The sequence below is a fragment of the Salvelinus namaycush genome, chromosome 9, assembly GCF_016432855.1.
Source record: "Salvelinus namaycush isolate Seneca chromosome 9, SaNama_1.0, whole genome shotgun sequence".
Lineage (NCBI taxonomy): Eukaryota > Metazoa > Chordata > Actinopteri > Salmoniformes > Salmonidae > Salvelinus > Salvelinus namaycush.
The window spans coordinates 34,683,688-34,710,589 of record NC_052315.1 but is presented as its reverse complement, the minus strand read 5'-3'; the positions used below and the strand labels follow the sequence as shown (position 1 = coordinate 34,710,589).

Here is a 26,902-nt window from a genome sequence, read left to right as displayed (position 1 = left end):
AGTTTCAGGCTTTTATTTTGAAAAATTAGCAAGATTTTTCAAAAGTAGTCAGGTGTCCTCTGATTAGTTCCTGCGCGCGAGAGGGTAGCTCTCCATTTTCTTTTTCTCTCTTATTGAATAGGTTACGGTCCGGTTGAAATATTATCGATTATGTTTGTTAAAAACAACCTGAGGATTGATTATAAAAAACATTTGACATGTTTCTACGACCATTACGGATACTTTTTGGAATTTTCGTCGAACGGAACGAGGCTTTGGTTTTCTGAACATAACGCGCAACCCAAATGGCGTTTTTTTGTTATAAAAGTAATATTTATCGAACAAAAATAACATTTGTTGTGTAACTGGGAGTCTCGTGAGTGCAAACATCCGAAGATTATCAAAGGTAAGCGATTAATTTGATTGCTTTTCTGACTTTCGTGACCAAGCTAACCAAGCTAATATAAGGCTAACTGTTCTAGCATTGATTGATACACTCACAAAAGCTTAGATTGCTTTCGCTGCAAAGCATATTTTCAAAATCTGACACGATAGGTGGATTAACAACAAGCTAAGCTGTGATTTGGTATATTTCACTTGTGATTGCATGATTATAAATATTTTTAGTAATATTTTGGGCCCAGCAATTCAGCGGTTGTTTAGGAAAATGATCCCGTAAAAGGGATCCGTAGCGCAGAGAAGTTAAGAGTTAACGCAAGAGGCATTCAGCCATGGCATTGTAAACATTATTTTGGTTAGCTAACTTTAGCATAACTAGCTAGCTACTTCTGTACAAATTATGAACTCACCACTCAAAAATCACAGAGAATTCAGTTTAAAAACATGCCTCTCTCAATATAATGTTAGAGGTTCCGCAACCCTAACCAGAAGTTTTACTTTTGGTTCTCTTTTCTTGACAGTGTTGAAATATGTATCGCCTTATTTGACCGACTTCTGTAAATGTCAGTCAAAAAATAGGATGGTGAAGGGACAGATACAGTTTTAAAACACTGTATAGAGTCAGTATAACCTTTACCAACTGACACCATTGAGAAGGATGAACTGAAAAGTACTGATGTTATGGAGAATATTTATGCTAATATTAGTGCTGAAACCGTAAAGGTTCTTCATGACCCCAACATTGAGACCCAGTATGGCAGGAAGGCAACAATTTGGTAAGATAAAAAAAAATAAAACCCGCATCTTTCACAACCTGCTAAGCTGCGCCATAGTAAACTGTAAATCATGTCTTTGATCCTAAGCAAAGAGTAACCACCTCAAAGGTGCTGTAGTGTGTCTGGGGCTGCTGTGTGTTCTTTTACTGACTGGGATCATAGGCCTTTGTGTCCACTGTGAGTTTACCCAGTTTTATATCATTAATAGTCAGGTTGTTTTAGTGTGATTATTTTGGTCATTGCTTTTTATGTTTCTTTGCAGACAACGGAGTGGCAGGTGACTTTGAGGAGGAGCAGACTAAGCTATTGACAGAGAAAGACCAGCTAAAGGGGGAGATAGATAACCTTCAAAATAAATTATTGTTTATGGGTGAGTGAGTTATCCTTATCTGACCACACCATTTGGACTGGCTGGAATTCAATCACACACACACACCATAACAATCAAAATTATTTTTGTCATTATTAGTGTTATTGGGTCCATGGGTTTTCAAGTATAAAGCTGCTGCTTGAACATGTGTTCTCCTTTGCTCTTCAACAGAGCATCATTTTAAAATGGGATGGTGTCACTTTGGATCGAGTTTTTACCTCGTCTCCACTGTGGAGAAGACTTGGGAGCAGAGCAAACAGGACTGTGTAAGGAGAGGAGCAGACCTGGTGATCATAGACAGCAGAGAGGAACAGGTGAGACAGAGAGAGAGAAGAGGGGAAAAAAGGAGGGGAGGGGAGAGAAAAGGGGTAAATGGATAGTGGTAGTAGCAGCAGTAGAAATGGTGTTGTTGTAGTTATTGGTAGCTGTTTTGGTTATTTTTTTATTTTTTCTTGAACTGTTATTTCTATCATTATCCACTAGGTTTGCTTCAGGTAGAAAATTATAGGAAATGTTCTTTAATCAATCAATCAATCAATCAATCGCATGGGAAGGTGTAGCTCTACACATATTAATTGCACAAAGCCTATTATTTGGCAGGGGAAACTATTTGTAGATCAGTGATTCTACACGTCACTTCGCTCAAGCTGATCCTCTCCAACGGACTTGGACGTTGAAGCAAAACATTTGTCAATTAGGAGCAGTTTAACAGGCGAGTCAATGAAACCAACCGTGGAAGTATGTTGTAGCGATTTCAGAGGGTAGCCCCAACCGAGACTCGAACCCAGGTCTAGTGACTTTCAAGGCTTAGGGGATCCCCCCCACCAAACCCTCAAGCTTGTGTCATTTAACATTTCCTAGGATTTTATACCTGCAGCAACCCTAGTGGATAATGATGGAAATATCGATGAAAGAAAAAAAACAGAAAACAACTGGCCCTAGTTATTGATGAAGGATTCAGTGACTTTTGTTAACATTAAATGTCTGTGCCAATACTTTCGAATTTTATCAATGGATTCAATGGGATGTTCTGGATTGGTCTGTCTGACAGAGAGACAGAGGGGTCATGGAAATGGGTGGATGGAATACCACTGACCATACAGTAAGACATTTAAATAATCTAATGTCCCATAATAACTGTATTTCATTTAAAGCCACAGGCCTCAATTTCTTTACATTACATTCCATTTACTTTGTGTTTGTAAACTGAGGGCTGGGTCTTGATTGGTTACAGGTACTGGAAGAGTGGAGAGCCTAACAGTTACGGCGGTGAAGAGGACTGTGCTGAGAGAAGCTTAATTTATTCTAACACAGAGCAGAGCTGGAATGATGCACAATGTGGTCAACTGAAGTTAGGGATTTGTGAGAAAGTGGCTTATCCGTAACTCACACTGCATATATAACTGCATTCTTTTCTTTTCATTTTTCATGAACCATCAAGTAATATACTGTATATGCTTTTATTTACAACTCCTGCTTGGACTATTGCATAAAATTATTAGATTATCATTTCAATTATAATTTCAATTAATTATATTTCCCCATTGTTTAAATAAATATATATATATATCAATGCCTAATTAGCTTAGTACAACTGCTATTACCCTATAATAACCCCAAAATATGTTATTTTATGTTGTTTTGAGTCTTTTGAGTCTTTTTATATCTTATACCAAAAGTATGGATGTATGACTCCTCCACTTGTTTCCAAATAAAATAAGAATTACACACCTATCCCCATCTGAATCATTCCACGGTATCACATACAATGCTTTCTTACATGTCTAAACTCTTTGAATCAAAACATTTTAAAACAACCAGCAAATCCCTTACAGCAGGAGAATGGCCCTCCACCAGAGGAAACAGAGAAGAAGAGAAGGTTTCTCCCGTTCTGTTCCTCCATTAGCTTAAATCATCAGTGTGGCTGTAGGGTTAGAAGCAACCGGGGGGGTGTGGACAATAATGAAGTGTGGAGCTAAGTAACTGTGGAGTCCCTGCCAAGGCCTAATTACACATTCATCCGCTGGCATATATCACAGTTACAGAATGTCAACAGGCTGCCATGACTCACAGCTGGCACTACAGGGTTTACGGATCAGCCCTGTGAGTGTGTGTGTGTTTATTTGTTTGTGTTTGTGTGTGTGTGTATGTGTGAGTAAGTGTGTGCGTTCATGTGTTGTTCCTGGCCTGAGGATATGGCCCCTGAGTTTTGATTATGTACTAGTGGCTATGATACCCAGAGGTGGTAGAGGAAACACCACCCTGGTAGAATAACACACTATTACACATAGTCCCTGGTAGTGAAACGCATCAACACAGTAATACACTTCCACAGGTCTCATACAGAGATTGCTTGGCCTCTGGGAATATGGGTAATGTACAGTAGGCTCTGATCTCTGCTATAGAGGGCCAATGGGGGAATAATGACATGGCCTCACTGCCCTGTCCTGTCTACTCTTGCAGAAACAATACTGGAGGTCTCAGAAACAGATTCATTTTACAATGGGAAATCATATAATATTTTGAAAGGGGGTGTTGGAGAGAGCGAGAGAGAGAGAAATTGTTCATAGCTGCATCTCCTCATCTGCACCATGTTTCTCATAATTTAGTCTGGTTAATTGAACGCTCCTTCTAAGAAGATTATCCTCCTGCAACATGTAATTTTAGGGTCAGGCACTCATCTCATCTCCTTTTACTGGAGTTGATCATCTTGTAAAAGTCCAGATGGCTGATAAGATCTATCGCCTTTCTGTAGACAGAGATATGGAGCTTGTATTATGTAGACACAGATACAGTAACTTTGGAAAGTATTCAGACCCCTTGACTTTTTCCATATTTTGTTACGTTACAGCCTCATTCTAACATGTATTATATTGTTAGTTTGCCTCATCAATCTACACACACACATAGTGACAAAGCAAAAACTGTTGTTTAGACATTTTTTTCGAATTAAAAAAAAATGTCTCACTGAAATATGACATATACATAAGTGTTCGGACCCGTTACTCAGTACTTTGTTGAAGCACCTTTGGCAGCAATTACAGCCTTGAGTCTTATTGGGTATGACGCTACTTGCTTGGCACACCTGTATTTATGGAGTTTCTCCCATTCTTCTCTGCAGTTCCTCTCAAGCTCTGTCAGGTTGGAATGGGAGCGATGCTGCACAGCTATTTTCGGGTCTCTCCAGAGAGGTTTGATCGGGTTCAAGTCCGGGCTCTGGGTGGGCCACTCAAGGACAATCAGAGACTAGTCCCGAAGCCACTCCTGCGTTGTCTTGGCTGTGTGCTTAGAGTTGTTGTCCTGTTGGAAGGTGAACCTTTGCCCCAGTCTGAGGTCCTGAGCACTCTGGAGCAGGTTTTCATCAAGGAGCTCTCTGTACTTTGTCCCTGATGCTGAAAACATTCCCACAGCATGATGCTGCCACCATCATGCTTTACCGTCAGGATGGTGCCAGGTTTCCTCCAGATGTGACGCTTGGCATTCAGGCCAAAGAGTTCATTCTTGGTTTCATCATACCAGAGAATCTTGTTTCTCATGGTCTGAGAGTCTTTAGGTGCCTTTTTGCAAACTCCAAGCGGGCTGTCATGTCGCTTTTTCTGAGGAGTGGCTTCCGTCTTGCCACTGTACCATAAAGGCCTGATTGGTGGAATGCTGCAGAGATGGTTGTCCTTCTGGAAGGTTCTCCCATCTCCTCAGAGGATCTCTAGACCTCTGTCAGAGTGACCATTAGGTTCTTGGTCACCTCCCTGACCAAGGCCCTTCTCCTCCTATTGCTCAGTGTGGCAGGGCGGCCAGCTCTAGGAAGAGTCTTGGTGGTTCAAAACATCTTCCATTTGAAGGTTCTTGGGGACATTTTAAGGCTGCAGAAATGTGTTGGTACCCTTCCCCAGATCTGTGCCTCGACACATTCCTGTCTCGAAGCTCTACGGACAATTCCTTCGACCTCCTGGCTCGTTTTTTTCTCTGAGATGCACTGTCAACTGTGGGACCTTAAATAGACATGTGTGTCTTTCCAAATCATGTCCAATCAATTGAATTTACCACAGGTGGACTCCATCAAGTTGTAGAAGCACCTGAAGGATGAGCATTGGAAACAGGATGTACCTGAGCTCAATTTCGAGTCTCATAGCAAAAGGGCTGAATACTTCTGTAAATAAGTATTTCTGTTTTTATTTTTTATAATGGGATATTGTGTGTAGATTGCTGAGGATTTTCTGTTATTTAATCAATTTTAGAATAAGGCTGTAACGTAACAAAATGTGGAAAAAGTCAAGGGGTCTAAATACTCTACGAATGCACTGTATAGAGGTAAAATTATGTGGATAACAATGTAGAGCTTATATTATGTAGACAGAGCTATAGAGCTAACATTACCACAGAGCTATAGAGCTAACATTACCACAAAGACATAGAGCTAACATTAACTCAGAGACATAGAGCTTATATTATGTAGATAGAGTTATAAAGCTAACATTACCACAGAGACATAGAGTAAACATTACCACAGAGACATAGAGCTTATATTATATAGCTAGAGTTATAGAGCTAACATTAACACAGAGATATAGAGCTTATATTACGTAGACAGAGTTATAGAGCTAACATTAACACAGAGATATAGAGCTTATATTATGTAGATAGAGATATAGAGCTAACATTATCACAGAGACATAGAGCTTATATTATATAGATAGAGTTATAGAGCTAACATTACCACAGAGACATAGAGTAAACATTACCACAGAGACATAGAGCTTATATTATATAGCTAGAGTTATAGAGCTAACATTACCACAAAGATATAGAGCTAACATTACCACAGAGATATAGAGCTTATATTATGCAGACAGAGTTATAGAGCTAACATTACCACAGAGATATAGAGCTTTTATTATGCAGATAGTTATAGAGCTAACATTACCACAGAGATATAGAGCTTTTATTATATAGATAAAGATATAGAGGCAATATTATGTAAAGGATTAGATATTAACTAAGATCCACTCTGACTAAGCTGATTCTCCCTTCAACTGAAATATTACTGGATTCTTACTGAGGCTCAGTTAATGGTCAAGGCTGATTTAATAAACCTGGAGCTTAATATCCAAATTCATGTCTTTTACTAATTGATCCTTGTCAGTTTGGTTTACTGTGACTTTCAACAAAGTCAATCTAAGATAATCTGCTACAACTCTGCATTGGCTTGTGACAGTAGTTTACATTTAATAACACATATTTAAAACACACCTGTAATTAGATGAACATTCAGCTAACTTTCCGTCTAGAACGTTAGGACATGCTCCACCAGTGACAGAACGTCAAGAGGTCGTCAGACATCCTCCTAATTAGACCTCACATACACTGAGCTGTCAACTGTGTCTGTCCATTAGCCTGGGACAGGTAGTCACAGACAAGGGCCTTGGACGAGTAGGATAAGGGATGAACCCACGCACGCTGTATCTGAACTTTGATTGTATAGTGCATTAACTGAATTTCTGAACAATTTCATAAGTAACTGTGTAAGTTATTCTTTTTGCGATTGCATTATGTGGTGAGTAGTGCTCTGATCATTTTCAAAGTCATTCCAAATTAAAAAGCAGGTTGTTTCCCTACTACAAAGTCAGAATGTATGGTCCTCAATGTGATTTCGGTTCCTCAGCATTTTAGGGACTTTGCTCTTGGCCTTGCAAAATAACAGCTTGTCACTGTTGTTTATTTGCAGGTCGTTGGGAGGCATCAGAAGGGATGAGTGAGATGCGAACAAGGAGGAGGAGCAACCAGCCGACCAGGAGAAGAGGAGAGCCGTTCTGTCCCCTCAGCTGGATGAGATGGGCAGATGTCGGTGAGACGATCACACAGGAAAACCCCTGGGGGGGAGGGAGGGGGGAGGTTAGCGAGAGAGGAGAGGGAGGGGATGGAAACATGGAGACAGAGCAGTTGGTGGGGGTAGAGTAGTGGGATGAGGGGCAAACGGAGGAGGAGGAAGAGCGGGAGAGAGAGAGACAGGTGGAGTTGATAAGGCTAGAATCTTGCTGGTCCTCCAGCTCACACCACATCATTCCTAATTTGAGTCATGTCTCTGTCTGTCCGCCTGATGTTCCCCTCCCAAAACCCTCACTCCTCTCTAACTCTCTTGCCTCTCTCTCTTTCAGAGAAGACCCACATAGATTAGATCTGTGCTGACAGGTTCGGGCTGCGTGCGTACCGTCTGACTGACTGCTCTTTTTGACTTTGTGCGGTCTTTTGTGTGTGCAGTCGAGCGTCTCTCCCTGCCTGGCGTCTGAGGGTTTCATCTATGTGGCAGGTCTGTCATATCGCTGTGCCCACCATGCCAGATCAGTGCCAGTCCCAGCCAAATGGCAGCGCCTGACAAGAGCTCGCCGTCTGACTCCTGTGTGTGTGTGTGTGTGTGTGTGTGTGTGTGTGTGTGTGTGTGTGTGTGTGTGTGTGTGTGTGTGTGTGTGTGTGTGTGTGTGTGTGTGTGTGTGTGTGTGTGTGTGTGTGTGTGTGTGTGTGTGTGTGTGCGCGCGCGTGTGTGTGTGTGTGTGTGTGTGTGTGTGTGTGTGTGTGTGTGTGTGTGTGTGTAAGGGGGGTTGTTTGTGTGTGTATGATGCCTCGACATGACAGGAAATATTCACACAACTGGCAAGCTGGCAAGCCACCTGACTGATGCAGACGGAGAGTGGCACTACAGAGTAGACAAAGGAGCACTGAGGACTGGGAGAGAAAGAACTGCTTTAAACTGTGGCTTCAGAGAGACAGAAACACAAACACAATTTCATAGTTTCCTGAAAGAGGAACACAGACAGACAGACGAACAAAAATAAACTAAGAGGAACACAGTCATTGACCTCTCTCACTATGGATCTTTAGCAGATCAGAGCCAATGCAAAGAATTCAAGTCCAACACAGTTTCAACCTAAATTCATGACACAGCAAATGCCTTACCTCACAACAACCTTCTCATAACTCCACATAAACATACAGGAAGAAGAGGTCTCTCTGCTCTGACTCAACACTCCCTCTATATTAACTTTAGCCCAGAGCTGAAGGTTATATCTACAGTAATATACCCTAATAGTGTATGGCTGATGATGGATTGGTCTAATGCATCTTTTGTGTTGTTGTCATGTCCTATAGAGGGACCAGAGGTTGACCACCTCACCACTTTAGACTCATAAGGGGGATTAAAAACTCTCTCTCACACACACACACACACACACACACACACACACACACACACACACACACACACACACACACACACACACACACACACACACACACACACACACACACACACACACACACACACACACACACACTGGGTTAGAACCCACTTCATGAGAAAAACATGGAGACAGAGAGAGACAGAAACAGAGACAGAAAAAGACAGACAGGGAAATAGACACATAAACCAAATAGACATAGAACACACTAAAGTCTGTTCATATCTGGGCTTAAAGATAAGCTCTACTGGTAATATCTGCTTGGCTGTCAATGAACTTAAAGAGAAAACAAGAAGGGGTTTTTACGCTATCAAAGACAAATTCAAATTGACATACCAATTAGAGTCTGGCTCAAAATATTCAAATCTAAAATTGAACCAATTGCCCTATATAGAAGTGAAGTGTGGGGTCAATAAACATTTTAAAACATGGGACAAACATCCAATTGAAATCCTGCAAGCATTCTTAGAGTACAGAGAAAGCCCCAAGTAATGCATGCAGGGTAGAATTAGGCCAATATCAATTACTAATTAATATCCAAAAAGTAGACATCGAATTCTATAACCACTAAAAAACAATCGACACTTACTCATACCACTATAAAGCCCTGAAATGACAAGAGATGAACATTGTAAGGGGTGCGTAACTGGTGGCAGGGAAGTCAGACGCAGGAGATCAGAACTAGGTAATAGCCGGAGCAGTTTAATTGCAAAACCAACGGCATAAAGAAATAACCAAGATGGGTACAAAACCCGACGCACACCAATAAACATGTGCACAAGCACTTACAACAACCAATTCCACACAAAGACATGGGGGGAACAGAGGGTCAAATACACAACAATTAATGAGGGAAATGAAAACCAGGTGTGTAGGAAAACAAGACAAAACAAATGGAAAATGAAAAGTGGATCGACGATGGCTAGAAGACCGGTGACGCCGAACGGCGCCCGAACAAGGAGAGGAACCGACTTCGGTGGAAGTCGTGAAAGTACCCCCCCTTGACGTGCGGCTCCAGCAGCGCGCCGACACCGGCCTCGGGGATGACGAGGTGCAGGGCAATCCGGACGGAGACGGTGGAACTCCCGCAGCATTGAAGGGTCCAACACGTCCTCCACCGGAACCCAGCATCTCTCCTCCGGACCGTACCCCTCCCAGTCCATGAGGTAATGAAGGCCCCTCGCCCGACGCCTCGAATCCAGTATGGATCGAACGGAGTACGCCGGGGCCCCCTCGATGTCCAGAGGGGGCGGAGGAACCTCCCGCACCTCAGACTCCTGGAGCGGGCCAGCCACCACCGGCCTGAGGAGAGACACATGGAACGAGGTGTTAATACGGTAATCGGGGGGAAGCTGTAACCTGTAACTCACCTCGTTCAGTCTCCTCAGAACTTTAAATGGCCCCACAAACCACGGACCCAGCTTCCGGCAGGGCAGGCGGAGGGGCAGGTTTCGGGTCGAGAGCCAGACCCGGTCCCCCGGTGCGAACACCGGGGCCTCGCTGCGGTGACGGTCTGCGCTGGCTTCCTGGCGCAGCACGGTGTGCTGAACGTGAACATGAGCGGCATCCCATGTCTCCTCCGCGCGCCGGAACCAGTTGTCCACTGCAGGAGCCTCGGTCTGACTCTGATGCCAAGGAGCCAGAACTGGGCTGATACCCCAGTACGCACTGGAAGGGGGAGAGGTTAGTGGAGGAGTGGGGGAGCGAGTTCTGGGCCATCTCTGCCCAGGGCACGAACGCCGCCCACTTCCCCGGCCGGTCCTGGCAATAAGACCACAGAAACCTACCCACATGGTTAACTCTCTCCACCTGCCTGGTACTCTCGGGGTGAAAACCAGAGGCAAGGCTGATCGAGACCCCCAGACGTTCCATGAACGCCCTCCAGACCCTCGAAGTGAACTTGTGTAAACGTGTGTAAACAAGGCCTCTGCAGGCTGTAGGGAGACCGGGCAGAGGGAGGAGACGGCATTTAGAAAAATGGTCCACAACGACCAGGATCGTGGTGTTACCCTGTGAGGGAGGAAGATCAGTAAGGAAATTCACCGACAGGGGCGACCACGGCCGTTGTGGAACGGGTAAGGGGTGTAGCTTACCTCTGGGCATGTGCCTAGGAGCCTTACACTAGGCGCACACCGAGCAGGAAACATAAACCCTCACGTCCTTAGCCAAAGTGGGCCACCAGTACGTCCCACTCAGACAGCGCACCGTCCGACCGATGCCTGGATGACCAGAGGAGGGTGATGTGTGGGCCCAATAGATCAGCCGGTCACGGACAGCAGACGGAACGTACAGACGCCCAGCGGGAGACTGGAGGGGAGTGGGATCTGCACGCAGCGCCTGCTCAATGTCCGCGTCCAGCTCCCACACTACCGGCGCCACGAGGCGAGGGGGTGGGATCCATGGGCCGCTCCTCTGTGTCATACAGCCAGGACAGAGTCGTCTGCCTTAGCGTTCTGGGAAACTGGTCTGTAAGAAAGGGTGAAAACAAAACGGGTGAAAAACATTGCCTGGCGAGGGTTCAGTCTCCTCGCCGCCCGGATGTACTCCAGATTGAGGTCGTCAGTCCAGATGAGAAAAGGGTGTTTAGCCCCCTCAAGCCAATGTCTCCACGACTTCAAAGCCTTGACGACAGCCAACAGCTCCCGGTCCCCCACCACATAGTTTCGCTCCGCCGGGCGGAGCTTCCTCGAGAAGAAGGCACAGGGGCGGAGCTTTGGTGGCGTACCCGAGCGCTGAGAGAGCACGGCTCCTATCCCAGCCTCGGGGGCGTACACCTCCACTATGAACGCCAAAGATGGATCCGGATGGGCCAGCACGGGAGCCGAGGTAAACAGAGCCCTCAGGTGACCAAAAGCCCTGTCCGCCTCAGCCGACCACTGCAAACGTATCGGTCCACCCTTCAGAAGTGAAGTAATGGGAGTCACTACCTGACCAAAACCCCAGATAAACCTCCGGTAGAAATTGGCAAACTCTAGAAACCGCTGCACCTCCTTTACCGTTGTGGGAGTCGGCCAATTACGCACGGCTGAAATGCGGTCACTCTCCATCTCCACCCCTAAGGTGGAAATGCGGTACCCTAGGAAGGAGACGGACTGTTGGAAGAACAGGCATTTCTCAGCCTTGACGTACAGGTCATGCTCCAACAGATGACCAAGCACCCTGCGCACCAGGGACACATGCTCGGCACGTGTAGCGGAGTATATCAGAATGTCATCAATATACACCACTACACCCTGCCCGTGCAGGTCCCTGAAAATCTCGTCTACAAAGGCTCGGAAGACTGATGGAGCATTCATCAACCCGTACGGCATGACGAGGTACTCATAATGCCCTGAGGTAGTACTAAAAGCCGTCTTCCACTCGTCTCCCTCCCAAATACGCACCAGGTTGTAAGCGCTCCTGAGATCTAGTTTGGTGAAGAAGCGCGCCCCGTGCATTGACTCAATCGCTGTAGCTATGAGAGGTAGCGGGTAACTGTACCTCACAGTGATCTGGTTTAGACCTCGATTGTCAATGCACGGGTGCAGACCTCCCTCCTTCTTCTTCACAAAAAAGGCGGGTGAGGTGGAGGACCGAATGTACCCCTGACGCAGGGATTCGGAGACATACGTTTCCATAGCCGCCGTCTCCGCCTGTGACAGGGGATACACGTGACTCCTGGGAAGTGCGGCGTCTACCAGGAGATATATCGCAAAATCCCCCCGTCGATAGGGTGGTAATTGAGTCACCTTCTTTTTGGAGAAAGCGAGAGCCAAATCGGCATATTCAGGGGGATGCGCACGGTGGAAACCTGGTCTGGACTTTCCACCGTAGTAGCACCAACGGAAACCCCTTAACATCTCCCCGAGCACTCTCGCGACCACCCCGTGAGAGCCCTCTGTTGCCACGAAACAGTGGGGTCATGACAGGCTAACCAGGGTAGGCCTAGCACCACGGGAAACGCAGGAGAGTCAATTAGAAAGAGACTGATTCTCTCCTTGTGATCCCCATGCGTCAACATGCCCAGGGGAGCGGTGGCCTCCCTAATCAACCCTGACCCTAATGGTCGACTGTCTAAGGCGTGAACGGGGAAGGGCACAGCCACGGGAACAATGGGGATCCCTAAACTATGGGCGAACGGTCTGTCTATAAAATTCCCAGCCGCGCCTGAATCGACGAGTGCCTTATGCTGGGAATGCGGGGAAAATTCAGGGAAAGTGACATACAAAAACATGTGTGCAACAGAGGGCTCTGGGTGAGAATGGTGCCGGCTCACCTGGGGTGACACCAGAGTGCCCTGCCTGCTGCCTCGATCCCCAGAGGAGCCAACCCGGCACCGACCGGCAGTGTGACCTCTGCGGCCACAGATGGTGCACGAGACGGAACCTCCTCCGGTCTCCCTGCGCATAGCACTTCCCAGCTCCATGGGCATCGAAGCGGTGGTCCTGGGGGATGGAGCTGACCCCGCTCTGAGACCCCGCTCTGGACGTCCACGGGTATCAGCAGGTTATCCAACCGAATGGACAGGTCCACCAGCTGGTCGAAGGTGAGGGTGGTGTCCCTGCAGGTCAACACCCGACGGACGTCCTCGCGCAAACTGCAGCGATAGTGGTCGATCAGGGCCCTGTCGCTCCATCCCGCGCCAGCGGCCAGGGTACGAAACTCCATGGCGAACTCCTGGATGCTCCTCGTCCCCTGCCTCAGATGGTAGAGACGTTCACCCGCCGTCGAAGACTGCCCGGAAACGGCGGATGAAATCCTCGAAATGGTCCAGCGCCGCGTCTCCTTCTCCCCACGCTTTCCCTGAGAGGCACGAGACGAGGGCGGACACCCTCTCACGGCCCGAAGGAGCCAGGTGGACGGTTGCCAGGTAGAGAAACCCTGGCAGCGTGCAGCCGTCCCGTCGTACTCCCGGGGAAGGGTGAGACAAATCCCACTGGGACCGGGTGAAGAGGAGGCGAGTAGTGGAGGCCCTGGTTGTGCTGGTGGAGGCGCTGGAGGAACTCCCTGTCTTTCCCAGCGGTCCATAGTTTGGCCGACGAGGTCCATGGTGGCGCCTAGATGGTGGATCATCGCCGCTTGCTCCTGGACGCGCTCCTCGACCCCTATACGTGGGGCACCTGCTCCTGCTGACTACATTTTTGGGTGTGGAATTCTGTAAGGGTGGCAGGGAAGTCAGACGCAGGAGTGCAGAACTAGATAATAATTGCAAAACCAACGACATAAAGAAATAACCAACATGGGTACAAAACCCGACGCTCACCAGTAAACATGTGCACAGGCACTTACAACAAACAATTCCACACAAAGACATGGGGGGAACAGAGGGTTAAATACACAACAATTAATGAGGGAAATGAAATCCAGGTGTGTAGGAAAACAAGACAAAACAAATGGAAAATGAAAAGTGGATTGACGATGGCTAGAAGACCGGTGACGCCGACTGCCAAACGCCACCCGAACAAGGAGAGGAACCGACTTCGGTGGAAGTACCAGTCAAAAGTTTTGACACACCTACTCATTCAAGGGTTTTCTTTATTTTTCCTATTTTCTACATTGTAGAATAATAGTGAAGACATCAAAACTATGAAATAACACATGGAATAATGTAGTAACCAAAAAAATGAGGACCGCCACAGGAAAAGAAGACTCAGAGTTACCACTCCTGCAGAGGATAAGTTCATTAGAGTTACCAGCCTCAGAAATTGCAGACCAAATAAATGCTTCACAGAGGTCAAGTAACAGACACATCTCAACATCAACTGTTAGGAGGAGACTGCGTGAATCAGGCCATGTTCGAATTGCTGCAAAGAAACCACTACTAAAGGACACCAATAATAAGAAGAGACTTGCTTGGGCCTAGAAACACAAGCAATGGACATTAGACTGTTGGAAATCTGTCCTCTGGTCTGATGAGTCCAAATTTGAGATTTCTGGTTCCAACTGCCGTGTCTTTGTGAGATGCAGAGTAGGTGAACGGATGATCTCTGCATGTGTGGTTCCCATCGTGAAGCATGGAGGAGGAGGTGGGATGGTGTGGGGGTGCTTTGCTGGTGACACTGTCTGTGATTTATTTACAATTCAAGGCAGACTTAACCAGCATGGTTACCACAGCATTCTGCACTGATAAGCCATCCCATCTGGTTTGCGCTTAGTCATTTGTCATTATCATTTGTTTTTCAACAGGACAATGACCCAACACACCTCCAAAGTGTGTGAGGGCTATTTGACCAAGAAGGAGAGTGGCCTCCACAATCACCCAACCTCAACCCAATTGAGATGGTTTCGGATGAGTTGGACCGCAAAGTAAAGGAAAAGCAGCCAATAAATGCTCAGCATATGTGGGAACTCCTTCAAGACTGTTGGAAAAGCATTCCAGGTGAAGCTTGTTGAGAAAATGCCAAGAGTGTACAAAGCTGTCATCAAGGCAAAGGGTGGCTACTTTGAAGAATCTAAAATCTAAAATATGAAATATATTTAGATGTGTTTAATACTTTTTTGGTTCCATATGTGTTATTTCATAGTTTTGATGTCTTCACTATTATTCTACAATGTAGAAAATAGTAAAAATAAAGAAAAAACATTGAATGAGTAGGTGTGTCCAAACTTTTGACTGGGACTGTATATACATATTGTCAAATACAGCAGTTTGTAATCATCGCAACAAAATGTGTGACCTGTTGCAATAAGAAAAGGGCAACCAGTGGCGCTGAAACACAAGTAAATGAAACCTATATTTGAATAATATCTGATTATTTATTTTCCCCTGCCATTTGTACTTCTACTATTCGCACATTGTAACAACACTGTACATACAGTAGTTAATATTAATACAAAATGTCAAAAGTCTTTCTCTTTTGAAACTTTTGTGTGTGTAATGTTACCTGTTAATTTGTTATTCTTTATTTCACTTGTTTTGGCAATGCAAACATTGTTTCCCATGCCAATAAAGTCCCTTTGAATTGAAAACCTAAAATGGTTTCTGGCTGTCCCCATCTGAGAACACTTTGAAGAACCCCTTTTGGTTCCAGGTTGACCCTTTTGGTTCTAGGTAGAATAATTTTGGGTTCCATGGAGAACCCATCTCACAGATGGTTCTACATGGAACCCAAAAGGGTTCTTTCTACCTGTAACCAAAAAGGGTTATACTATGGGGACAGCTGGGGAACCTTTTTTCTGTAGACGCAGAGAAACAGACACTAGCCACTTAAATCTTTAAATTCTTCATTCACTTTCCCTCCCCATAACGAGACAGTCCCCATAGGGCTGTAATGAATAATCATTAGCTAAAGGTCCACAAGTTATTGATGTAAAATAAGCAATGATATTTTTGGGGGGTTTCTCAATGTATTGCCATTAACAAGTAACTTGCAATCCAATAAATGTCAGTGTAGCTTTCAGTTAATTAAATGGCAGAATATTAGACTGTAATGCAGGGTGGCGTTTATATCTCAATTTCCACAGAACACAATTTATAGCCTGGACTTTATTTGAAGGGAACCACAAATAATGGCAGTTAAGACATCAGGGGGATGGACAGGAGATCACATTAATGAAATTAGATAGGGCAGAGCGTGATATACACAGCACTCACACTGGGCAGACTCACATGCGGGTGCATGGGTGGTGGATGGATGGACACAAATACACACACATCTAGAGAAAGGCAAACTCAACGACCGCATGCTGCCGTGGCATGCTCAGCTGCTCATGGGATGGAGCTTGGCTCATATTGTATATGGGTTGGCTTGTATTGGCATTGTGTGTGTGCTGCAGGATGCCATGGCTGGGCCTAAATTGGTGACCAGGGAGCATCCCTCTCTCTCTCTCCTCCTCTCTCCCCTCTACCTCTTCTCCTCCCTCTTCTTCTGTATCCTTTGGTTGGCTGTACAGTGTGAGGACCTGTCACCTCATCAGGGAAACTTTCCCTATCTTGAGAACTTCTCCACACACACACACACACACACACACACACACACACACACACACACACACACACACACACACACACACACACACACACACACACACACACACACCCTAATCCCCCTGGTAACAGGGAGGTGTCACTTGGGGAGGCAGCTGCAGTCGTCTGGGTGACGGCTCTCCTCAAATCAGAAACGCTCGTACCTGTCAACAGCAACCAGGCCCCCAGGCTACCACTGTCACACACACACACACACACACACACACACACACACACACACACACACACACACACACACACACACACACACACACACACACACACACACACACACACACACACACACACACACACACACACACACACAGAGAGAGACACACACACACACCAAACTCACCAGGGGATGGGGGACAGATGAGGAATGAATGAATGAGGGATGTTTCAGTTTTAGTCTGAACAGTGAGGCTGATTTCTGTCCCGACAGTGAGACCCAATTATGAGCAGTGACAGTTTGGCTGTAGTTGGTAATGTAGGTTAAGAGAGAGTGTGTGTGTTTGGACATGTTTAACTATTCTTGTAGGTACCAGATGTCCCCACAAGAATAGTAAACAAACAAAAATGTGACCAACTGGGGACATTTTGTTGGTCCTCACAAGGTTAAATGCTATTTCTAGGGGGTTTAGGGTTGAGGTGAGAATTAGTGTTAGGGTTAGGGTTAAGGTTAGGTTTTTGGGATAAGGTCAGGGTTAAGGTTAGGGTTAGTGTTAAGGTAAGAGTTTGGGTTAGGATTAGGGTTAAGGGTTAGGGAAAAACACAATTTTGAATGGGACTGAATTGTGTCTCCCCACAAGGTTACCTAGCTGTACAAGACTGTGTGTATGTGTGTGTGTGTGTGTGTGAGACAGGGGGACATAGAGGTGCTGAACTGTTTTACTATGGCAGCTCTAACAGTACTTGAGAACACCGTAGGAATCACCAGCACTGTAATTGACTAGCATTAGTCATCCCAGATAAGTGGGTAGAGGCTCACACTGTCAAGTTCACTGTCAAAAGAGAGGGATAGATACTAAAAATAATAATATTACAATGTATCTCTCTGTTTCCAAGCACACTTGTTTAATGTATGATTACATTCAAAGTGGTCTGTCTGTCTGTCTGTGTTTACTCTGGAAGCAAGAGGCCCACCGTATGTTGCAATCAGACAAATTGCCAAAACCTCAGTCATGTGACAGTGGCTTTGTGTCTGTGTATGAAAGAGGAGTGAAGTGTTGTCAATACTGGCCCATTCTCTCCAATCTCCTCAAACATACACAACCAATACCATGGCAACACCTCGGAATATCTCTCGTCTTCTCATGTTGTCTCAATTACAAATACACTACATAAAAACATTTTTGGAGAAAAACAACAACTTGTGTAAAAACAAAACAACAATCCGTTTTTTGGATAGCTCGTTCTTGCATGTTATAGTTAAACACTATGTAGAAAACTAAAACAGAAGTTGTAGATCCTGGCAAAGATTTATTTTACAACCTGATTGACTTTTTTGTGTGACATTTTAGTTATTTAGCAGATGCTCTTATCCAGAGCAACTCACAGTAGTGAGTGCATACATTTTGATTCGTACCGGTCAAACATGGGAATTGAACCCACAACCCTGACATTGCAAGTGCCATTCTTCACCAATGGAGCCACACAGAGCCACTGTGGTCAAAAAATCTAACAGATTCAGATTTGATGTAAAATATTTGTTTTGATTCATATTTTGGTTATAGTGAAACATTACACCTTAATATAAGCACAATACAGCAAGCAACACACGATTCTAAAGTGTTCCTCAGTCTCACACACTGTCTGCCTAAAATGAGCCTCCCTTTCATATAGGACGACCCTGCCCTCCAGTGACTGGGAAGAGAAACAGTCGATTAAAAAAAGTGATCACCAACCCTGGTCCTGGAGAGCTGCAGGGTGTGCCGGCTTTTATTCCAGCCCGGAACTAAAACAGCAGAACAATCTAAGTGATTTCTTATGTAGACGTTGATTTGTTGAATTAGGGTTACGATTAAACACACTCACAGAGCCTCTCCCCCACTCACACACACCCTCAGATAGAGGACTCCATCCATGTCTGCAGTATGAGAGATTTAACTAGTTGTTAGTATTGACAACGTCCCGTTGCTGTGACGACAGCCTATCCATGCACTCCAATCTGAGCTGGACATTTTCTATTGATCACTGGCAGGACCTCATCGGCAGCTCTAAGATTTTTACTAACCTGTCACTCCCTGCCATCGATCAACATGTCCTTCATCTGATCCTTAATTATATGCAAAGATAAAAGATTTTCTCATTATTGTGTTTAATCTAATGAAAGCAGCGCGCTACGGCAGGGGCCAGTTCAGAGGTCCTGGGACTATTGGCCCCGGAGGGGAGTGCTACGGGGTGAAGTTTTTAATTAGAAAGAGTAATGGGATTCAGACAGAGACTCAGATGTCTTTAGAGCGAGAGGTTGGACAGGCATGGAGGGCTGTTTAATAGAACGCCCGGTCACAGCCTCTAACCTTTATTGACTACGTCTCACAGCTTATCACGGTTTAGCATCAGACTCGAGCATCAATAACCCAAAACTATGTAGGGACCAGAGAGATTGGAATCTGTGCTCAGCTGTTCAGATAGATGAGCACCAAACCACAAGTGATGTAGATATTCATGCTTTGAAGGGGTCTGGAGCCAGTGTCTGTATAGCCAATCATATTTCACTACTAGGGGGGGGGGTTCAATTATTTAATGCACCACTATTAAAGAGCTGGCTTTTTGGGGGACACTTTGAGTAGTTTCTCTCTCTCTTTCTCTTTTTACATATGTCTTTCTAGCTATATATCTCCATCTCTCTCTTTCCCACTTTTCTTTAGTGCTCTCTAGAGTAACATTGACACCTTTATCCAGGAACTGTGTAAATTGATAGCCATGGATAAGGCATAAAATCACTTAAAAGTGAGTGGCTGGAGAGAACATTTCTAAAGGCCATAACTGCGTTTTGGCCATACTCAATAATCTGAATGCTGATACATTTATTTGATGATATTTAACCTCCTGATCCTTAATTTTCCACAAAGGTTTTGTTTTTCAGTTTTTCATTAATCATCATTTAAAAGCCTTCAGCCTGCTACTCAGACCCTAAACCACATGGAAATTAGGCACATTAAAGTGAGTTTGATAGAGAGGCGACAGTAAACAGGTTTATTATTGTCTCAATGAAGCCTAGACATAATTATGTACTTGTCACATTATAAAGGTTTGGATGTCAAATGTTTTACTGATGCCAAAGCCACTGTTAGATGAGAGTTGACTTTGATGTATTCTGAACACTCAAGGCACAGGCACATTTTCATTCAAGTGCAGACGAGATGTTAAAATGAACACACCATGCAAGCTGTTTCTCTGGAGAACATTGTTATTGAATATTGATCCGAAATCACATCTTTCACCCCAGGATGCTGAAAGGGCCGGCGTTCAGTTTTGGGATGCGCCACCACCAGCTCAGCTCAGACTGCTCCCCCGGGCCGGGGTACTTGGTTCCCTCCAACATCACCAGGGTTGGACATGACGGGACCCCTTCATACTCCTCTACAGCCGCCCAAAAGACCCCTAGCTGTTCCAAACCCCTGGGCCTGGTCAGTAACACACAGACACTTGCGAGTACACACACACACACAAGCATGCTCAAAACTCACACAATGTCTCTCAGAAATTACACACACATACAGACTCAAGACATACAATATGAAACTGTGTTCTTACTGTCTGTTCGATGTTTCAGGTCGCTACTCCCCTGAGAGGTCAGTGCAGTCTGCATATTACTCTGGCCCTGCCTATTCCCTGTCTGCTTGGAGCAAAGGCTTCCGCAACGACCAGACCCCAGGTAACATCCTCTTCAATAATGATAACAGTCCAACACTGTGGCTTTTAGAGACATGGATTAGAATGCTGGCTGTAGAATTTTAGAATGTGATCGAAGGAGACTGTTCGATGAAGACTGAGATAATGTGTTAGAACTGTGGAATAGAATGTTGGTGTACTTACGGAATGTGAATGTGTCCTTTCTCTCAGGCCCTGCTGCTTACATGCTGCCCTCTGTGCTGGGGCCTGCCACCGTCAACAAAACCTCCATCCCTAACTTCTCCCTCCGAGGACTCAGCAAGATAGGCAGTTTCCACGAGGACCTGCAGAAGGTAGATCTGACATGTCGAACACAGACTCTTCCAAATGGAAATCTCACCTGTCCTCTTTATCGAAAATTAACAGATTGAGTTAATAGGCCTATTGTTCATTTTATCTTCCCTCACACTTCTTCCCTGTGTTTTCACCTGTCCCTGGCCCAGGGACATACAGAGTGGTGGACCCCTGCACCTACAAACACAAGCCCCCCCACTACAGCATGACAGGATGCAACAGCATGCCTGGAGACACCACCATGAAACCAGGCCCCGGATCACACCACCCTGACCAGGCAAGTCACCTCATCATACCCATATCACTCTTATATTACTGTTATGCAATGATTAACATCTTAAAATAAAAAATATGAAAATCTCTTCTACAAAGTGTTTTTCTACCCACTGTTGCATCGGTAGTGTCCTAACTGCCAGTCTTCCATTGGTAGGTGACCTTCACCAGGATCAAACCTCAAAGCTTCACTTTCAGAATTCATCATTCCGAGTTCATCGCTCCACTCATCGTGGACGTGGTGTAATAGGAACTTGCCTCCCTCCTTCTTCTCCTTCCATTTCCTACACCCCCTTATCCCAGCAATAAATAAAGCAGCATCAAACTGCTCTGCACTGAAGAAAGCAGTTTCTTGTGCCTTATTGCTATGTATTGCGTATGCTGCATTGAGTAAAATGATGCTGACAAGCTAACCTGACAATCACATATTGGGGGGGGGGGTGTACAGTACTGTATTTATACTTCAGTTATCACTTTTCAACAGGATACGTTTCTGTTTTAAGGTGCACATATTTTACCACATGAGATTCAAAGTTTGATATCAGGCCAAAGGTTTGTGACCACTTTCAGTATTACAACTAATATGAAATATCTAGTATTATAATTTTTTCCAATACCAAAGATGTGGTTTGATATCACATTGATCTGACATGATTTTCACAACTAAATGACTTATGTTCACTCACTTTGATGTCATCTAAAATAGCCAACTTGTCAAAATGTGGTAATCAATCAATAAAGACATTTTCAACAATGACAATGAATGCACTTTTTTCACTCATTGAAATATAAATCATGGGTGTAATCGTTAGTCCAAACGGTTTGAAAACGAGTTTCTATTGGGCAAATTCACGTAGGTCCCCAACGACTGGTCCCTTCCTTTTTGCTTCTTTGCAACATAATCTAGCCAATCAGAAACGAGAATTCGACAACGCTGCGGTATAATGAGGTATTATAGGAACGTTGGCGACCAAGTTATATTTTCAGCCAATAATAGGAACAGCATCGTTAAAAGAAAGTGGGCCTTCAAGCGTCAGCGTTGCATAGAAACAGACTTTCTCTATGGAAGCCGTTGCTACAAGAACATGGAGATATATTTTCAGGCAATAATAGGAACAGCCACGTTAAAAAGGGGGCCTTCACGCGTCTGTGTTGCATAGAAACATACATTCTCTATCGAAGCTGTTGTTACAAGAACATGCTAGCTAACTAGCTACAATGTTTTGACGTTTTTCCATTGATAGCTACGTTAATGTTTTGATGCTTATTTTGCTAGACATTTGACAGCTAAATAAGGTTGTTAGATATAGCTAGCCAAATATATCAAATGTCCCTGACTGGATGTAACGTTAAGCATTAGCTACAGTTAACTAGTTAGATAATTCAAGTAACGTTAGCCACTGGCTAGATAACCAACTTGTTGAAAACATAACGTTACCCGTTTCGCTAGCTTAGCTAATAAGTTAGTTTAGACATATGACTGGGGTTGAGTCATATTTTAAGTGAATAACTTAACAGTTACATGCAAATGTGTGTCGCGGTAACGTTAAGCGGTTTAATTTAGCTAGCTCATGAGCTAGCTAGCGTTAGTGTAATCACAAACTAAGTGCAGTCAGTCGCCTTGTTCCTAGCTAAAGTTAACTTCTAACTAGGTAGTTAGCTAACTAAGCCGCTGTGCGACGCAGCTGATTTCCCCATCCTGAAGGAAGGATGGCAAGCGACGCCAATGGCATTCCTGAACTGGACCAAGATAAATATGATGCAGATGAACAAGTGAAGATCATCTGCCTTGGGGACAGTGCAGTGGGAAAATCTAAGTACGGAGATGGGGAGCATGCCAGCTACCTCTTGTCACTGCAATTTCACCTCAAAGATGATAGTGCATACTTTTTGTGACCCAGGAGATGTTAAACACCTGCCTCTTGTTGTCTTTCAGGTTGATGGAGAGGTTCCTGATTGACGGATAGTATCCTTTCTCATCTATTCCCTTTGTAATTGGTTTTTGAGTGTCACATGAAGACATTCATCAATATTTTGGGTTGATGTAGTTAAGTGTTGCCAAATGTTGATAGCAGTAAATGGAGAGAAACCCAATGCCTTCATGCAGTGACCGATTTGGCTTGTAACTGGTCGGTCATCCAGCATGCCGTCATGCCTTTTGACCAGCAATGTTACCATATGCTGTAGCTACAGTACAGATAGTTAACAATGTTGTTTATTCTATTCCTTAACTTGTTCTCCAGTCGTCCCCAGCAGCTGTCAACCTATGCTCTGACACTCTACAAATACAATACCACCATTGACAGAAAGGCTGTATTAGTAGGTATGTTTATGAATGGTTTCCTTATCAAAATGTCTGGTTTAGACTGATGAGTTGTTAAGGCTATAAAATAGTCAGCTGGTTTTAAGTAAACCGATCTGTTATTGCTGTAAACCATAATCCTGTTGTTATCTGGTTGCCATGCTATCTGTTTGGTTGCCTTCAGCTGTGTTTGTGATTATGTCTGCCCCAAAGACTTCTGGGATACTGCTGGACAGGAGCGGTTCCAGAGCATGCATCCCTCGTACTACCACAAAGCTCACGCCTGTATCATGGTAAGACTTCATGCTAGATTCTAAGACGAAACTACTACAAGGCTTGCACTTATGTCATAGCCTGTATCATTGACTGTACCTGGGTTTGTTAGGTGTTTGACGTGCAGAGGAAGATCACCTATAAGAACCTGACCAACTGGTACACAGAGCTGAGAGAGTACAGGCCTGAGATCCCCTGTGTGGTGGTGGCTAACAAGATAGATGGTGAGTCCAGCCAGACAGTCTTATTCTTTAATCTTTTATTTCCTTCCCCCTTTCTTTTTTACTCGGTTGTCTCTGTTGTTTGCAGCTGATATGAAGGTGACCCAGAGGAACTTTAACTTTGCCAAGAAGCAGGGACTTCCTTTGTACTTTGTATCAGCTGCTGATGGGACCAATGTGGTCAAGGTGAGGATGGACAACACTGACCTCCTTAATTACACACCATATACTCTGTCTGTATACTGTATTCCCATGCTTAACAAAAAAAGCGAACAAAAGTTCTGTGTTCTGAAAATGTATCCTAGATGTTTAAAGAAACGATCAAGATGGCGATGTCTTACAAGCAGAACTCTAGTGACTTCATGGATGAAGTGATGCGGGAGCTAGAGGTACATGTTTGCCTCTGGATATAAGCACTCTGATAATATATCCCCTCTTATTTATTTTGCTTTTTCACTCTCCAGAGTTACCTGCAGCTATTTGACTGACAGTTGCTCTGTCATTAGAATTAATGTATTCGGCGCACATCATATTTCATTGAACAGAAAATGTGAATGATAATACATTTGGTCTTAGCATTTAGGCTCTGATCTTCAGGGTGCTCCACACCCAAGGAAGTGCTCAGGTATTGAATCTGATCATAGCCAAGCTAGGGGTATGGAGCAGAACCTAAAAGAGGCAGAGGCTGGGGTAGTGATGGGCAAAAGTCAACAGCCTGCAGATAATGTGTAATACACAGCTACTGGAGGTCCATTTTAGAGTCTAAGGGTTCTATTCAATCCGTAGTGCTGAAGATCCGCTTTCTAGCGCAATTTATAATTAAAAGCAATGTTCCCGCAGTCGCTGCATATGTCGGCTCAATGAGAAATGACCTTTTACATTTTTAGCGAACAATCTAACGCTTCAGTGATACAGATTGAATAGAGCCCTAAATGACTGTGCACTCAAGCTATTCCTTTCCTGAACTGCATCATGTAACCTTTATTTAACTAGACAAGTCAGTTAAGAACAAATTCTTATTTACAATGACGGCCTACGCAGAACGACAGATTTTTACCTTGTCAGCTTGGGGATTCGATCTAGCATCCTTTCGGTTACTGGCCCAACGCTCTAACCACTAGGTTACCTGCCGCCCCATCATCCTCTATCTGCGGAAGACCATTTCCCATCGACAACCAGCTCCCTGAATTTTTTTTTTTTTTTTTTAAGCGGCTTGTGTGATTCTGTATGAAAAGCGCAATATAAAATAAATGTATTATAATTATTATGATGTATTTTTTGTTCATCCCCGACCTGCAGAACTTTGAGCTGGAGCAGAACAAGGATTTGTCGTTACAGACGGCTCAGGAGGGACTGAAACCAGAGAGCCCGGAGTCTGTCTGACTGGATGTTGATGTGGATACATTATCCTCATGTTATCTTTACATTATACTGACGTTGTGAACACAAGCTCTGATTTGGACTACAGTGCAGCTATGGACACTGGGGATATGTTATCGTTCTACTACTCTACCATGGGAGAGCCTTGCTCCTGAATACCTGACGTTGTGGATATGTTATATTCATGTTATTCTCACTTTGTGGACATGTTATCCTTACATTCTCCTCATGTGTGTATTTTATGCCATGGGAGAGCCATGCTTCTGTGGGACTGATGCTATGGAAATGCTAACCTTTGACCTATATAATAATAGTGACCTGTGAGAACTGGGGAAATCTATTGATGTGAGAACAAACATACTGTAGGATACATGTTGTCAGGCAGGTGAAATGTCTGCCAAAGTGTGTGAAGCAGGCTTGTTATTTGAGGTGAACTAGAATGTGAAGCGTTGTAAAATGTGGGGCACACAATACGTATCATTCCTATTTGGGCTATTTTTGGAGAGCAAAGTGAAACTGTGAATGTGAACTCTCTTTGCCACTCGTGATTTTGTCATCAGCTTTTGCTCTCTGAGGCTTTAACCACATGGGGCATGTGTATGAGGATTTGTACAATGTGGGGTACATGTATGTAAAGGCTGCTGTCGTTGCTCTTAAGTGCTACAATGTAAAGCCAGAGCTTTTATGTCATGTCTTTTAATGTATTTTAAACAATGACTGTACTTTGTAACCATGTGATGGCACTAGCGATTGTTAGATGTTATTTCAGTGTGGTTTCAATCCTCAATACTTGCTACCTGACATGGCAAGGCTGCATCAATGTCACCAGTAATTCATTCCAGTGCAGTTATCGATCAATGTACAAGTTAGATATACGTGTGTATATATGATGTTAGTCAACTGGAAGTGTTGCAGAAGCACTGAAGATAGCTCAGAACTACAATGAATGACCACTTCTGAGAGGTTCACGATCTAGGTGTAATAGAACTCTTAACGACTGTATTCTATCTATGTCACTGAAGTGTTAGATTGCCTTCACATTTAAATCACTCTGAACTCTTGCAATATGGATTGAGTAGAGCCCTTAATGTTCTCTGTGGAAAATCCATATTTAAAAAAATATGTATGATATCCTATGAACTGTGATTAAAAAAAGGATAGTTTCAAGACATACTATGTCTGTTTGGTGTGCTTCCCTCAGGGTGTTAACCCTGGTTATTAGTGGAATTTCAACCCCCTTAAGAAATAAACGTTTTATAATCACAGCTCAAATGTACACAATAAATTATTTGGAAATTCTGTACTGATTACTGTCAAACTATAGAGTCACACAGCAGCAATTCTCCAGCAGAGGGCCTCAGTTTTCCTTGGGAAAGACTCAGGTCACAACTGACATGGCAGTTGGCACATCTAAAGCTCTGGCCAAAGTAGATCTCAGCAGTGAGACCAATGAGGAGCTGATACACAGGACTCATGTTTTTAATTATAAATTTATTACATAATATAACAAACATATATCTTTGTGGTGGAGCTATCACAGCTGTGGACCTGCCTAAGCCTC

The 26,902-nt window shown here is 44.3% G+C and overlaps 2 protein-coding genes and 1 pseudogene across 3 annotated transcripts; all 3 read left to right on the top strand.

Annotated features, from left to right (window-relative positions):
* The first annotated feature begins 972 nt into the window (after positions 1-972).
* On the top strand, positions 973-3,245 carry LOC120053479 (CD209 antigen-like protein A). Its single transcript, XM_039000602.1, has 5 exons — positions 973-1,154; positions 1,417-1,524; positions 1,696-1,838; positions 2,576-2,626; positions 2,759-3,245. Exons 1-5 carry the CDS (start codon positions 1,109-1,111, stop codon positions 2,780-2,782), a joined length of 372 nt encoding a protein of 123 aa, XP_038856530.1. The 5' UTR covers positions 973-1,108; the 3' UTR covers positions 2,783-3,245.
* A 10,238-nt stretch (positions 3,246-13,483) lies between these two features.
* On the top strand, positions 13,484-21,412 carry LOC120053259 (annotated as a pseudogene).
* Positions 21,413-22,341: 929 nt separating this feature from the next.
* On the top strand, positions 22,342-26,612 carry LOC120053478 (rab-like protein 2A). Of its 2 annotated transcripts, XM_039000600.1 has the most exons (8): positions 22,342-22,982; positions 23,102-23,131; positions 23,409-23,488; positions 23,681-23,760; positions 23,853-23,964; positions 24,050-24,147; positions 24,267-24,350; positions 25,261-26,612. In XM_039000600.1, exons 1-8 carry the CDS (start codon positions 22,876-22,878, stop codon positions 25,342-25,344), a joined length of 675 nt encoding a protein of 224 aa, XP_038856528.1. In that variant the 5' UTR covers positions 22,342-22,875; the 3' UTR covers positions 25,345-26,612. The 2 variants fall into 2 exon arrangements, with proteins under 2 accessions (XP_038856528.1, XP_038856529.1); XM_039000601.1 differs by lacking the exon at positions 24,267-24,350.
* Positions 26,613-26,902: the final 290 nt, after the last annotated feature.

Coding starts and splice junctions, on each gene's coding strand:
- LOC120053479 (XM_039000602.1), top strand. CDS start 1,109: ATGACCCCAACATTGAGACCCAGTATGGCAGGAAGGCAACAATTTG. Junction 1,155..1,416: donor GGCAGGAAGGCAACAATTTG/GTAAGATAAAAA, acceptor GTTTCTTTGCAG/ACAACGGAGTGGCAGGTGAC. Junction 2,627..2,758: donor GGAATACCACTGACCATACA/GTAAGACATTTA, acceptor GATTGGTTACAG/GTACTGGAAGAGTGGAGAGC.
- LOC120053478 (XM_039000600.1), top strand. CDS start 22,876: ATGGCAAGCGACGCCAATGGCATTCCTGAACTGGACCAAGATAAATAT. Junction 23,489..23,680: donor CAGAAAGGCTGTATTAGTAG/GTATGTTTATGA, acceptor TCTGCCCCAAAG/ACTTCTGGGATACTGCTGGA. Junction 24,351..25,260: donor AAGTGATGCGGGAGCTAGAG/GTACATGTTTGC, acceptor CCCGACCTGCAG/AACTTTGAGCTGGAGCAGAA.